Raw genomic sequence first — 14,598 nt, 5'->3', positions numbered from 1 at the left:
AATTAAAACTGACACTTGAATAGCTGACTGTTCTCTACAAGTAACCTTCTCCGTGATTGAGGAAACACTCATTTCTGCCGTCTTTAAAATCCTGCATGACTGCTTCAGCTTATCAGTGCTCATGTCAAAAGGAATGCAGTAGTTTTATAAAGTTCTTAATACTAAATTGATCCACTTGTGTGTGTGTTCATAAATTCAGTTTACCGGTTCCATTTTTCATGGAACACAAACTACTTGATATATATACACACATATCTATCTATGTATGTCTCAATTCCCTTTCGCCCCTACGGGCAGTCTATCCTTCAAGCTTGGGTCCTCTACCTGGGAGCCTGACCCTCAAACCTTGAGGATACTGAGCAGTACCTTAGGTGCTTTTATATAAATCACCACATAAACTGCAAGATCTGAGGCCCCATTTATTAGAAATATTGTTATATTCAATTACAATTTTTGCATAATGTTAATTTACAGACTGTGCACAACAGTGTCTTAATTTCAGCGTTATGAAATTCCACAAGTCTGCCCCTGTACACACATGGGGAGTATCTTCACCCCACCATTGACCTCTTCCTTCCCCTCAACCGAACCTCGTCAAGCTTTTTAATGACAGCTGATGACTTCTTGGATGACGCTGTGTAGCTTTTCAGCAGCTTCTCAAACAGTTCCTCTGTGTTGGGGTGGGTACTGAGGAAGGCTTTCTCCAGCACATACAAGTCCACACCCTTATCCTCGGGCAGAGCAGAGATGTAACTCAGACCAAAATCTATGAGGACCAGGTCGGATTCTCCTCCCTCTGGGCTGGGTCTCAGCAGCATGTTGGAGGTGGTCAGGTCTCCGTGGATGACATCTTCATCGTGCATTTTAGCCAGGACCTGCCCCACGCGCTCGGCCAGCCTCTGCAACTTCAGCTCCTTGCAGGAGTCAGACTGTTGAGCAGATGCAATATAGTCACGCACAGTTGAGGAACCCACAATGTCCTCCAGGAAGATACAGTGGCAGGTATAGTCCACAAAGTAGACTACAGGGGCAGATATTCCTGTGAAGAAGAAAAAGTCTGATTTTACAAACTTTGTGTGACTACAATACCATTCAATTATCGATTAAGGTTTGTGTGTGGCTAAAAGATGTTTCAGTGTGGGCGGAGCAGATTTTAGAGAAAATGTTCAGATCCATGTTGAATAGATAACACAGAAGTTGAGAATGCACAACAAAACATAAGAGATAAAATGTGAGAAGGGTTGAATTTGTAATTTTTCATGAAGCTGACTTTATGCAGAAGCTGTGACTAAACATCTGTGGAAGCATTTGCTCATCTATTGTGCCCCCTTGTGGAGAAGAAGGGGTTTGTACACAACATATACCAACTATGAGTTATGTAGGGATCACTTTCTTGCATTTGAATGAAACGAGCAAAGGAATAAACACATTCCACTTTGTTGTTGGCTGCTTAATCATTTGGTCACAAACCAGAAAACTAAATCATCGTGCAAGTATAAATATTCACAGATCTGAAGCTTCCAACAAGATAGAACCGCTGCTGTGTACGTCTCTGCAGACTGAATATCGTCTGTTGTTCAGATAATAAACGCAATTTAGCTGAAAAGTCAATCTGGCGTAATCATTGACTCACGACCAGCAAAGCCAACAGTCTATCCAGTGGGTTAGTTGGCTACAAATATTCTTAAACCACCTTAGGGTGGTGCTAATTGGATCACCTCCACCAGCGGAGGACTTGCCTGCTCTCCGACACCGTAATATGGCGCGGACCTCCTGCACGGTCCTGCGGTGTGTCAGCTTTTCGTCTAAGGCTGGGTGTCTGTAGCGTTTAGGGAACCTTTCCTTCACTATTGTTGGCGTTCCCAGAAACTCGGCCCGGTACACCCGGGCTTCTGCCCCTTGCTTCAACAACTCTGCTTGCCTGAGGAACTCAGGGACCGCCATGTTGCTCTCCCGCGCCATGTTTACTTCCTCCTCCTCCGTGCTCTTTTTTTACGTCTGCCACCTAGCGACCACAAAAATACCTACACATAAATACAGAGAAACGTTTTCGATGTAGAGCACATACACACAAATAATACACAAAATATACACAAATAACCTATGACTCACAAAGTTCACGCCATCTAAAACCGGCTTCTTGAACATGACTCGGGTTCACTGTACATAAAGAGGCCTTCATTGTTACTATTAATGCAATAGACCACCTTTTGAATGTGATTCAAATCATGGAGCTGACAAATCTGCAGGAGCTGTGTGATGGCAGCATGTCAACATGGACCAAACTCCCCAAAGAATGTTTTCACCACCTTGCAAAAACAATGCCTTTGAAAACTAAGGCAGTTCTGAGGGGAAAGGCGGTACAAGACGGTGTACCTAATAAAGTGGCCAGTTAGTGTATTCATTCAATTCGATTCATTTATATAGTGTCAAATCATAACAACAGTCGCCTAAAGGCACTTTATAATGTCAAGACCCAGCAGTAATAATAGTATTAACATTTTAAGTGTAGCTTGCATTGATACAACCTGTTACATCCATATCAGCATTTTCAAATTGAAGACAGCCGTCGGCCATTCTGCTGCTTACCTAAACCCTTCAATCCCAGTTCTGAGCGGGTGTGGGGTTTTTTGTTTTTATTGCTTTGTCGCAGTCATGTTTGGTGAGGATGATTTTCTTTAACAGCTTTACTCCTGGCACCTGATAACCACTCCGAGTTATTTGCCATTACTGACAAAATACAAGATGGGGTCAGGATGAAAAACTGTTCAGCAAATTAAGGATAAAGTAGAATTTGTAAATCCTGTGGCTTTGTTATATCACTTTTCTTTTCTTTTTCTTTAAGTAACTCAAAGATCCCTGAATCTATTTCTGAGAGGATTATGAAAAAGAAAAGACATTGATAGAATTTTCAAAGGAAAACAAAAAATTTTTTAAACTTAAAACAGGTTTTAAAATTTGTTTAGACAAAAAAAAAATAGCTGCCCACAGTAGTTTCAACATCACAGTAGTTTCAACATGGAGGGTGGTGAAGCTCATTTCTAGAAATTTGAGATCAAATTGTCTTCTTTATATATACTTTGGAAGACTCCTACAAAACCATTAAAAAAATAATTCTACAGTACATTCTGTCCAAAAAAATAATCCATTGGCAGGCTGAAGACAAATGGCACCTTCCTGGCCTGCCAGATCTTGATAAATTTAAAAGGGGATGGCAAATAGGAGGAGAGGAGGAGAGGGGCATGAAAACAATGATAAACTTTTGTGTGGCAGGAAGTCGGCGTTGATAGACACACCACTGGAAGGGGGATTTGTGGGGTGTGGTCCTGCTATTGAACTTCAGATACAGATACCAGTATGAATTCCATATTAAACACATATTTCTAAGGTACCATCAGCGCAACATTTTCATTGAAAATTAAATCGATTATATGAAGTAAGAGCAGAATTTCACCATTTCCAGTTTACCAAACCAGAACAAATAGCAGGCACACACAAACAGAGGTTGTTAAACAGTATTTCTGTTCAGCTACAATATAGTGTAATTAATTAAGGCAAGCCTACAGTGTATACAGTATATAGATTTCTTACATAACTCTTTTTAAAATGTAAGAATATATTCTACAGCTTTAATTATTCTAGAAACCTCCAGTGTCAGCACTGCAGATTATGTGATACTATATTATGTTTACTGCACTGACATATCACTATCATCACCAGTAATTATATCACAGTTAATAATACGCGCAAAATGCAGTACGAGTATTTTTTTTAACTCTTCAGCTCTTTATGCTACTTATAAAATAAATAGTTAACTATAACTCAGTACGTCACTTTCACAGACACGTTAAATGTGGTTTGGGTTTTTTTCCGTCATTATTGTGTGTGTGTGTGTGTGTGTGTGTGTGTGTGTGTGTGTGTGTGTGTGTGTGTGTGTGACAAAGCGAGCGGACTGGTCCTCCTCTCTGCTCTGGCCGGCTGTGGGCGGTGCTTGCAGATCCTCTGCCTGGATTACCTTCCCGGGGAACTTCCATAGCTGACGACCTCTGGCGTCAAAACTTGGCCAAGAAATTCTTCTTTGCAATCCGACACTGCTGCCACGTAGCCCCAACTTCCTGGAGGGCCAGAGGTTTTCCAGGAGCATTTTTGTGTATTGTTTCCTGCTGCCAGAGGTGAGTCCATTTCTCTGTCCTACCCAAAAATATATAAATTCACAGCGGATTGCCCTGTGTGTGTGTGTGCGTGCGTGCCCACTGTGCTTGCTGAAATACAGTGGGAGGGATGAATAATGGAGCTACATTTCTCCACAACAGAAGAAGCTGGAGCGTTAAAATAGGCTGCAAGAGAGTTGTGAAGAGGAATTTTTACGGAATTTTGAATTTTACGTAAATATGGTGGCATTTACGTAACTATAAGTAAAAATGTTATTGAAGTGTTTTAAACAGGAAATATTTTACTTTTTACTGTCATGGTTTTAAGTGTGAACCCCAGCCGTGCTACAGATTTCTAAACATCGTATTTAATTCCAGGTGGATTGCTATTATTATCATCATCATTATTATTATCATTATTTTTGCAGTAATAGTCGGAAACAAATATAATAGTTGTATAACGTATTTACTGCCTTACTATCGAAAAAGCACAGCAAACTTTGTAAAGAAACTTGTGAAATCATTCTACTTGCAGATTTTAAATATTTAAATATTTAATAAATTGAAAGATTAAATTAATCCACCTTTTACACAAAAAAGTTTGTCAAAAAAATTAATTGTTTTAAGAAAAGTGATGAAAAGTTACTCTGTTAAACTAGTCAGGTTATTCTCATAGAAGGCTCTTATACACCCTGGACTGACACTAGCACAAAAAGACAGACGACTCTGCCAACATACGTCAATTAAAGCGTTAAGTTGAATCGTTGTCTTTTGTATGTTAGTTATGAGCACTGTCCAAGTTATTGATCAGTGAATGAACTGTTGAATGACTCATCCACCAGTCAGGAAAGTCTGGATGTTTCGGTGACAGTTCAGTGTTCCAGCTAATGAATACTGAAGCTTGTCGGTGATAATTAATGTCTTCCAGAGTCAGTAAGCAGAGACACAAGTGCTTTTTAACTACAGTAGTGGTGTTCCTCTCCCTCTTGATATTTCAGAGCGACACATCAAATTCTCCACTGCCTTGTCACTGTCAGGTGACAGGATGTCTAGCAGAATTATACTTTGACGAGCTAACTGCTTTCTACACAGACATGTTTTATTTCATTCTTTTTATACCTTCTTTGCATGGACTCCCTAATGAAATCATTGTAATCAACAAAAGTGTTGTCATGGCAGCGGTGCTGCTACAGGCTCTGATGGGCTTCCTTTGATTTTCTGTCAGCAGGGCTTCCTGTTGGTGCCAGAGCAGGAGGACAGTACACGAAATGGAGATGATCTTTTTATTGTTTCCCATATACTCTACAGTGAATGTCTTCTGAAAGATGGATTTAGAGCTGCATGGTCTGGCTTAAATGTGCACATAACAAGACAGAAGCAATGAGTAAGTAATTTTATGTAAATCAGTTTACCACAATCAAATGCTGATTTTTACTGTGACATAAAGTAAATTGGTGTAAATATTGTGTGAAATGCATTAGTGTTGACTAATGTGATCCGCCAGTGCAAATGCTTGCTTGATTGTTCTAGCTGCTGATAGCTCACATTTCACACTGAAGCCCTGAATCTACATTCAGAACATGGTTATTGAACAGCACATCTTTAATTACTCAAAGGTGCAAAGGTAAAAATTAAATGACTATCAAGGGAAGACTGAACTCCAGCAGCTTACATCTTCATCTTTTTCTGCCTCATTTGCATTTCAATCAATAGATTCTGAACATCAGAGAACCACAGGCTGATCACAGTGACCAATGTGGCTCATTTATTAGGGTACTTTCTAAAGCTAAAATGCACCTGTTGTTCTAACGTGATCAGCAAGATGAAGTTGTAGTACCACTTGCTGATGATGTCAGGAGTTTAGTAAGTTGTAAACTAACTCCTGACATCTGAAGGATTTAAGGTTTTGTCCAAATAACATCATCTAAGTATGCATCAAACCAAGCTGTTTCAAGTTCCATCTTTATTTCTAGACGCTAACCCAACAAACACAAAGAAAAAGAATGTTTCCAATTCAGTTTACCACAAATAACATAAAATGAATGGATTCAAATCTTATAACCGTTCAGTAGTTTTCTTCTGTGTAATTCCTTACAACTGAGATTATTTGGGAGGCAGTACATTTTCTTTTATACTTTAAAAATTAACCATCTTAATTTTTCTTTCCTCACAGGTTGTCCTATCACGCCATTGGCCAGTGTGGTGTCTACTCTGGGCGGACTTGTCTTTGGTTATGAGCTGGGCATCATATCGGGTGCTTTACTGCAGCTCAAGGTTGATTTCAGGCTGTCATGCATTCAGCAGGAGGTGCTGGTCAGCTCCTTGCTGATAGGAGCCTTGCTGGCCTCGATCATTGGCGGCTGCTTAATTGACCGTCATGGCTCCAGGAACTCCATCCTCATCAGCAATGTCATGATCCTGACAGCCAGCCTGGTTCTGCTCATCAACTCATTCTTAGCACTGGTCATAGGAAGGATCACAATAGGCTTTGCCATGTCTGTATCCTCCATGTCCTGCTGCCTCTTTGTGTCTGAGGTAGTAAGTCCAGACCGCAGAGGTTTCCTGGTAACACTGTATGAGGCTGGGATTACTGTGGGCATCCTGTCAGCTTATGCCATTAACTATATCCTGTCTGGCTATAAAAGAGGGTGGAAGTGGATGTTTGGTCTAGCTGTGGTACCAACACTGGTACAGCTCATGTCCATCTGCTTACTCCCTTCCAGTAGTAAGGATTCTTTCAACCAGAGTCAGTGCTTTCAAAATGACAGCACTGAAGCCCAAGAAGCAGATGACTCAAAAGTGCAGTCTAGCAAGAGAAATAAGAAGGTTCAACGCAGCACTTTCTACTTGTTCAAGCGCCAGGACAATATGAGGACTCGGACTGTCATCGGGCTGGGATTAGTTCTCTTTCAGCAGTTCACAGGCCAGCCAAACGTACTGTTTTATGCCTCCACCATCTTCCACACAGTGGGATTTCAGAGTGACTCCTCAGCAGTGTTGGCATCAGTTGGGTTGGGGTTGGTCAAAGTGATTGCTACTCTGATATCCATGGCGTTTTCAGACAGAGTGGGCAGAAGGCCTCTGCTCATCGGAGGCTGCTCTGTCATGGCTCTGTGCCTAATAACCATCGGACTCTTCAGTGGACATTCGCAGGTGACCGCTATGAGACCTTGTAATGCTCAAAACATTGACGTTAACGAAACACGGGCACGTCACTCACCTGTTGGCAATTACTCTGTTTTTGATACGTCTCTGGCTGGAAACCACTTTCTTTTTAAAAACACCACACAAGATAAAATCGGCCACATTTCTTTGGAACCCACTCCACAAACTTTTACTAAAGTCCACGGCAAAGTGATCAACTGGATCATCCTCCTGTGTATGATGGGTACTGTCAGTGCATACTCTGTTGGATTTGGACCAAGTGTGTAAATTTATTCAATATTATTTACTTTATAGATTTAAAGCTTAAATAATTTCTGTGTATTTGTCAAGCATAGCTTTACCTCCATTACAATTTTTACCTGTGGGTTATCATAACGTTTTTTGTTGTTTTTTTTTGGATCAGTGACATGGCTCCTCCTGAGTGAAATATTTCCAGCTGCTGTTAAAGGAAGAGCATTCGCATTCACAAACTGCTTCAACTGGGCTGCAAATCTGCTGGTCACCTTCACCTTTTTGAATGTTATTGGTGAGTCTTGGAGTTTCAATAGCACTATAGGTTTTAAAGTAGCTAGATGTTTACCTTTAGTTTACCAGAAAAAAAATAAATGAATAAAAAAATCATAATAATTATAATAATAAAATGCTTCCAAAAAAAAAGTTCATTACATCTATTGATTTCATGATGCATGATAAATGGACTGCTCAGTCAAAGCGCTCTAAACTACATGCCACATTCACCCAGCCTCTGATTGATGCATCAGAGAGCAACTTGGGGTTAGTATCTTGCACAAGGATATTTGCAGAGTAGGGCCAGGGATTGAACCACCAGCCTTCCAATCAGTAGATGATCGGCTCTACCTCCTGCGCTACAGCCACCCACAAAAATGTGGAACGCTTCACGAATTTGCGTGTCATCCTTGCGCATCCTGGCCATCCGGTGAAACTGCTGGGAAGACAACGTTGGAGAAACGTTAACATTTTATGCTAAACTTCTCTGTATTGTATCCAATTTAGTGCGTACCCTAAAATAAAAGTACTGGATACAATAAAGTGTAATTACATTGTATTATGTGGTGAATATACATATGACCTCATATATAATGTACAAAAAGATAAGGATCCACTGTTGCAAACACATTAAATGCCTGAAAAAGCAACACGCTAACATTAACATTAACTGCTAACATTAAGCTACCAGTGGTGATCCCACCCTGACAAATGGCTCGACTTGCTAAGTCAGACTCATTACTGGTGGGAGTTGGACTCTGCCAGGGCTGTCCTTTGTTAACAGTTCTGTTTATAACTTGTATGTGAAGTGGCTTGGGATGAGAATTAGCATCTCCAAGTCTAAGACCATAGTCCTTAGCTTAAAAGCCACAGAGACGCAGTGTTTAGAAAAAATGCATCTCAACTGTTCCAATACTCCTGACACAGGAGGCAGTGGTTGTCCTTCTTTCCTGGATCGGTTGGAGCTTTCTTTAGGTGCCTTCCCAGGTTTAACAAATGTCCAGCAAGGATAACCACGTTTACTCAGGGCCTTCTTGATGTGATGTTCTTACATCATTAATGATCAAGGAACTGACCTCACAGCCCATTGTTCATTAGTAGTGCTGGTTTCAGTCATTGTGCAAAGGTACTGTTTATAAGAATGGCAAAACCTGCAGTCAGAAGACTGAAGAAGTCACTTGGATGAGTGACGAAACGTCTCTCCCACTGAAAACGCTACGTCCAGATGAACAGAATCAACCTTTTTGGGATTTACTTACCTGGATGATTGAGCATGCATCAAGATACCACTGTTATCATGGGTAGTATTTAAAGCAAGTTACTCTCTCATTCCCACCTCCAGTTTTTATCAGCTTTGCTTCTGGCTGTGGATAATACTCAAATACTACAATTATTTGTGCTTCTTGAGATGGGAATTTGTGATCGGTGTCATGCTGGCATATAAAAGTTGAAAGCTGCTTGAAAGCTTGTTAACTGTTAATTATGTGAAAATTCAGAGTGACTTGTTTATAACTGAATGGAAACAAGTCTGAAAGTGTGAAATATGGAGAATTATACTTTTTTTTCTCCTTTTTTTAAAAGTACGATAGCTATAATGTTGACTTTTAAATGAACCCAACCTTGACCCTACACTGTAAAAACTGTGATTGGGGTTAATTAGAATCTAATAGGAGAGTAATAGTAATTATTACTCAGTAAAAACGTGTATGAGTAGTTTTAATCAAATCTAAGCAAAATTCAACAATTTTGAGATGTTCAGTTATTTAAATTTACACAGTTTTGTTTGGGGTAAATTCAGAAATGGTTTGTTGAGTAGATTTAAAAAAAATGTTTGAGTACTAAAAAAATTTAAGAAATCTAATAGATTTAACTGATGAAAGCATTTTCATTTTAATCATTGTACACTTCCGCCCATAATCCTTTGTGCCACGTGCAGGACACACGCGCTTCATGAGTGGACGTCTCCATTTTGTCAGAGGTAAGACTTCTTAATTTGTTCAAATATAAGACACGGTTTAAACAATAACGTATATCGGTTTTGAGTAAAGGTTTTAAACAGTATGATACGTCGAAATTTTATTAATAATCATCACTGTAATGATAGTATCGTATTTTTACACAAATGGCAGTTAGTGGACTGCTAGCACAAGGTCACTTTCCAAGCCTTCACGACTGTGTTACTGAACAGCTTTAACTAACCACATGTTTTACCGTATTAAAAAATATCAACGGTATATTCCGATGAGTTTTAACGTCTTTCATCCACGTTTAAAAGTTCATGAAAAGGTTTTGCGGTCAGTTGTGAGTGATTTTGTCAGCCACAGTCAGTTTTTCGAACTCCAGTTTCCAATAATGGCGGCCGCTACTAAGTTTTAAAATTACTCTTAGTAATCTTTCTGGGTCACAAAATAAACTTTTAACATATTTTCAGGCGCGAAAGTAGCTGTGTAAACATCAAATATCTGCTCGGTTTATCAAGATATCGCATGTTTGCAAAAGTGCTTCGACGTTTTCGGAGCATCTGCTACCCACCAGCTCGATAGCAAGCCGGGAGCTCGAGGGTCACTGAAGCCGCTGAGAACGGCACAACTCCCGGCACATCATTTTCAGATCACCGCGGGGTTTCGCTACTCAGTTTAAACGTAATGTATAAGTCACTTAGACAACCTAAAAATGTTATTGTTTGGTTTTTTTCAGTGTTTTATTTGTTCGTGAGTAAATCGGTTTGGCTGAGATTAAAGTTATTAGATTAGATTAGATAAAATAAAACTTTATTAATCCCCCGGGTGGGTTCCTCCTTGGTTTTTACACAGCTGACTAAACGTCAAAAATGATAATGTTGCTTTCCTTTCAGGTAATGGAAGATCCCTCAACTTAAATTCACCTGATCAGCATGGGATTGAAGTTGCAGGCTATCATAGCCAAGGTATTTTCCACAGACATTTCAGCTTGGAATTTTATTTAAAGAATTTTTTTGTCAAATTTCATTTGCATGGTGCACAACTCCACTAATTTGTTTGCATGTTTTTGTCAGTGCAAGAGGACGCCAGGACGTCACTGATATAATTAACAACACAATTATGGGTTTCATGTTTTAATTGTATTTTAAATACATGTCTATTCTTAGTAAAAAAAACAAACAAAAAACAAACAAAAAAACACAAGTACAGGTATTGCTGGGTTTTTGTTTTGTCCCAAGAAGGAAAAACCCTTTCTGACGAACATAAACTAAATTAGATAAAAAAACTAAATGACTAAATTAATGTAATTTACTAAAACGACACATTTAAAGATTGAACCTGTCAAGCATGTTGACAATACCTTTGTGTTGACTGTCAGCACCCAGGCATGTGCATTAACATCAGCTAATTATTGCACATAATGCTCCATGTGATGATAATTTGATATTTAACAGTTTTTTTTAATACTGCCAATTCTCACAGTTTTGTCTTAATAAATGGTCACTTATCTGATGGTAATTTTTGGAATTCTTGCTCATTTTCAGTCACCAAGCAATCCTAGCAATAACATAACCAGAAATCTGGTTATTCAGTGCTTGATGGTGTACCTTGGGGAGTCCATTGATCAACTGATCAAAGAGTACAGTGTAAGTGTTGAAGTAGAAACATTATTCTGTTTTTGTTATTCATATGTGTTTGTCAAGTTTCAAATAATTTGAGGCATTATCATGTTTTATTTGTCATTCAGCTACAGGATGTGTCCAGGAAATATTTCATGTGTGCAACTACAGTCAGAAAACCCATGTGTTTGTTGTTTCAGGATGCTGATGAGGATGGTGTGTCACAAGATCTTTCTGAACAGAGGATGAAAATCTACAAAATCAAGGCTGTTGGATCTGAGGAGGATGACATTGGCATTGTGCTGGAGGGTGTGAGAGTTATGCCTGCTCTGGGCAATTTTCCAAGAGCATGCGCAATGCTGGTTGGATTGACATATGCAGTCGATCTTACCTATCCCAAAGAGCTAAAATACACCTTGGAAGTATTCCAGAAACTTTTCCTTGAACTGGATTGTGCTAAGCTCTCACCAAAAGTGAACAGCCTCAAGAACAAGTTATTGGCTTAAACGAGGACTCTGAAAGAATGAAAGGGAAGTAAGCTCACTGAAAACCTTTGGTTTGTCTTTGTTAGATGCAGCTATCTTTTCAGTTTTTAAGTTAATTTCATCTTATTCATATCTTACCCAAATGACCTGCAATGTGTCAGGCTGTATTTGTGCTCTTCATTTTAATTTTGTTTTTTATTACCTACAAGTTTCTTAGGAATATTCTGTTTGAAAGGCAGCAAATTGGAGGAATCACTAGTGAAGCTTTTCTTTGTTTATAGTGTATGTTACTATAAAACATTGGTTTAAAACAACTTTAAAATTTAACAGAAGTGCAGTCCTGTAGCTGTAGAAATGTTACTTCCTCTTACATGTGTCTTAGATTTTCTCAGGTTAAACATCCAAATTGGGATAAAAGGTTGATTTACATTATTGATATTCCATGTACATGAGTGAAAAACCTTTGTTCTACAGTTATATTGAGTGATTCAATTTAACAAAAGATTGACAAACTAAAGTTTTTGTTTGTCAATCATAAATAAGTAACAGAGATAAAGGAAACGGTAAAAGATATTCAAATTTCAGGTTCATGTTGATATTACAGTCTAAAGATTAATTTCTTTTTTACAAAACTGGTTTACATTCATGCAGTTTATGTTGCTGTTGCTCTGTACACAAAGCTGTGTGATAAACTGTTTATGACACTAAAACAAATTTACAGCAGAGGAATGTATTTAGGAGATCAGGAGATTGTTGATGAGAATTCAGTGTATACGAGCAGAAAAATGTTATATTATAAATTACTGTGTTTTATTTTCCACAATAAAACAAATTACTGTGTTGATGTTTTCTTTGTGAAATTGATTCATTTTACTCAGAAAATAAGTTAAATTCATTTCATTTTCTCTTATTATTCAGTCATTATTTTTAAGGTTTATTTGGAAAATTATTGAATCCAATTTGAGTTTTACTGAAAAAACAAGAAGATTTCATTTCTTTGTAATGGATATTTTAGGAAGTTTTTACTAAACCTTTGCCAGATAGTTAGTAAATTCAAAGTAATTTTTCTCAGAGACTTATTTCATATCAATTATTTTTTTTGGTAAAGTTGGGCAATTTCAACCTTCAGTTTGAGATTTTGACCCTAAATCCAACACATATTTACAGTTTAATTCTATTAATATCTACTTTTGTTTTCTATTTGAATTTAATTAACATTTTCTCTACATTTTACATAAATCTTTTGAAATTAAAATCTACTTAATTATTTCAAGTGTCACTTTGTTGCCATAACTTTTTTAAGTAACCTCTAGTCACAGTTTTTACAGTGTAAAAGTTCAGCATGAAATGTAATGAGCTGGATCTCCTGTGCAGAAGGACAATTTACATGAAGTTAATGGTATACCAAAATAAAAGCTCTCCAGTTTGAAGTTAAATGCGTTGCACAAAATAGTTTAATATTTTTTTGATAATGAATAACCAAAAAATGCAAAATATAAAATCTATAAATGCAGATTTTTTTTTAACCACAGTGTAAATATGTTTTTGAACATGGTAGCAAAAAGAAATGTGTTTTAATTCTGCAGATATGATTGGCCTGTCAGGGATGTTTCTTGTGTATGGGCTGACTGCTGTGGCAGCTGCAGTGTTCTTCTACTTCATGCTACCAGAGACAAAAGGGAAGACTCTGGAGGAAATAGACAAGGAGCTGCGTTTAAACAGGTATGATCTGCAGTCTATTCACCTGATCAAATACAGAGTCCCGAGTGATGCAATGTGAGGCCTCCACTGTTGTTTTGCAGGTTTTACCACCATCTGGAGTGCTGTGGCTTCATCAGCAGCAGAAATACCTCCTCACAATACCAGAGAGTGCACTGTCAGGTTTGCACATCGGGGTGAACCAAAAAGATAATGAACTGTTTAGGAAGACATCACCTCAAACAGCTGACCTGAAATCTTTAGTCAAAATAAAAATCGACAGTTAGCGTGTGCCTAAGTTCATGAGGGTTGAACATGAATGATATAGGACTTTGTAACATGTCTTTGAGTTTAACTGGGTGACATGAGCTTGTTTTTTTCTTTACCACTGTGGGCTTATTGGATTTCTTTGTTAAGAGAACTTAACAGGTCAACATCTTTCCAGCTCTTGCTTTAAAACAAACAAACAACCTTTGTCACATACACATTCATACAGAGTACAACATGTAGTGAAATGCTTGTGTCCGAGCTGCAGACAGGCTGTAGACATAGCCGCGCCATTCCAGGACTTGGCTTTAGCATTGGGGGGGGGGGGGGGGGGGTCTAGCCAGGACCCTTACTGGATACCAGGTGGGGAAAACGAACTTGCGACTCTCACTCCAAAGGTGTCTAGACTTACCACTACATTATCCAGATGCAGGGGATAGTGGGGATGAGAGGGGACTGTCAAACAAAAGGTTTGCTTGTTTACCTCAAAATATCAACTTTAAGATGTTAAGTCTTCGGAAAATGTGGAGGACGGCAAATTTTTTTGGGCTTTTGTTTTCATAGATTTTACAGCTTGTCCTACTGAATAAATCTTTCATACTACACCAAAATAACTGTTTTCCCACCATCTACAACAGAAGCGTGTGTGTGTGTGTGGAGGGGGGGGTTATATTCTATCACAACTGGGCCTATAAGCGGACCCATCCTTATGGTAGACTTTTTTAATGGAAAAAGGAAAATTAAT

The 14,598-nt window shown here is 38.5% G+C and overlaps 2 protein-coding genes and 1 long non-coding RNA gene across 4 annotated transcripts; 2 read left to right on the top strand and 1 right to left on the bottom strand.

Moving 5' to 3' along the window:
- Nucleotides 1-406: 406 nt before the first annotated feature.
- Nucleotides 407-2,005, bottom strand: tp53rk (TP53 regulating kinase). The gene is made up of 2 exons (XM_082533619.1): nt 1,740-2,005; nt 407-1,039 (listed from the first exon to the last, which is right to left on the bottom strand). The coding sequence occupies exons 1-2, from the start codon at nt 1,960-1,962 to the stop codon at nt 552-554; spliced, it is 711 nt and encodes a 236-aa protein (XP_082389745.1). The 5' UTR covers nt 1,963-2,005; the 3' UTR covers nt 407-551.
- A 1,847-nt stretch (nt 2,006-3,852) lies between these two features.
- Nucleotides 3,853-13,873, top strand: slc2a10 (solute carrier family 2 member 10). Of its 2 annotated transcripts, none has more exons than XM_082533582.1 (6): nt 3,853-4,172; nt 5,380-5,535; nt 6,325-7,575; nt 7,720-7,842; nt 13,475-13,610; nt 13,691-13,873. In XM_082533582.1, the coding sequence occupies exons 2-6, from the start codon at nt 5,493-5,495 to the stop codon at nt 13,785-13,787; spliced, it is 1,650 nt and encodes a 549-aa protein (XP_082389708.1). In that variant the 5' UTR covers nt 3,853-4,172; nt 5,380-5,492; the 3' UTR covers nt 13,788-13,873. The 2 variants fall into 2 exon arrangements, with proteins under 2 accessions (XP_082389708.1, XP_082389709.1); XM_082533583.1 differs by having other exon boundaries at nt 5,377-5,535.
- On the top strand, nt 9,652-12,737 carry LOC309706795. Its single transcript, XR_014276788.1, has 4 exons — nt 9,652-9,801; nt 10,678-10,749; nt 11,329-11,430; nt 11,604-12,737. It is a non-coding gene; the product is annotated as an uncharacterized lncRNA (long non-coding RNA).
- Nucleotides 13,874-14,598: the final 725 nt, after the last annotated feature.

Source organism: Aulonocara stuartgranti (genome assembly GCF_965226115.1).
Source record: "Aulonocara stuartgranti genome assembly, chromosome: 5".
NCBI classification, from domain to species: domain Eukaryota; kingdom Metazoa; phylum Chordata; class Actinopteri; order Cichliformes; family Cichlidae; genus Aulonocara; species Aulonocara stuartgranti.
This window is presented reverse-complemented; position numbering and strand designations above follow the sequence as displayed.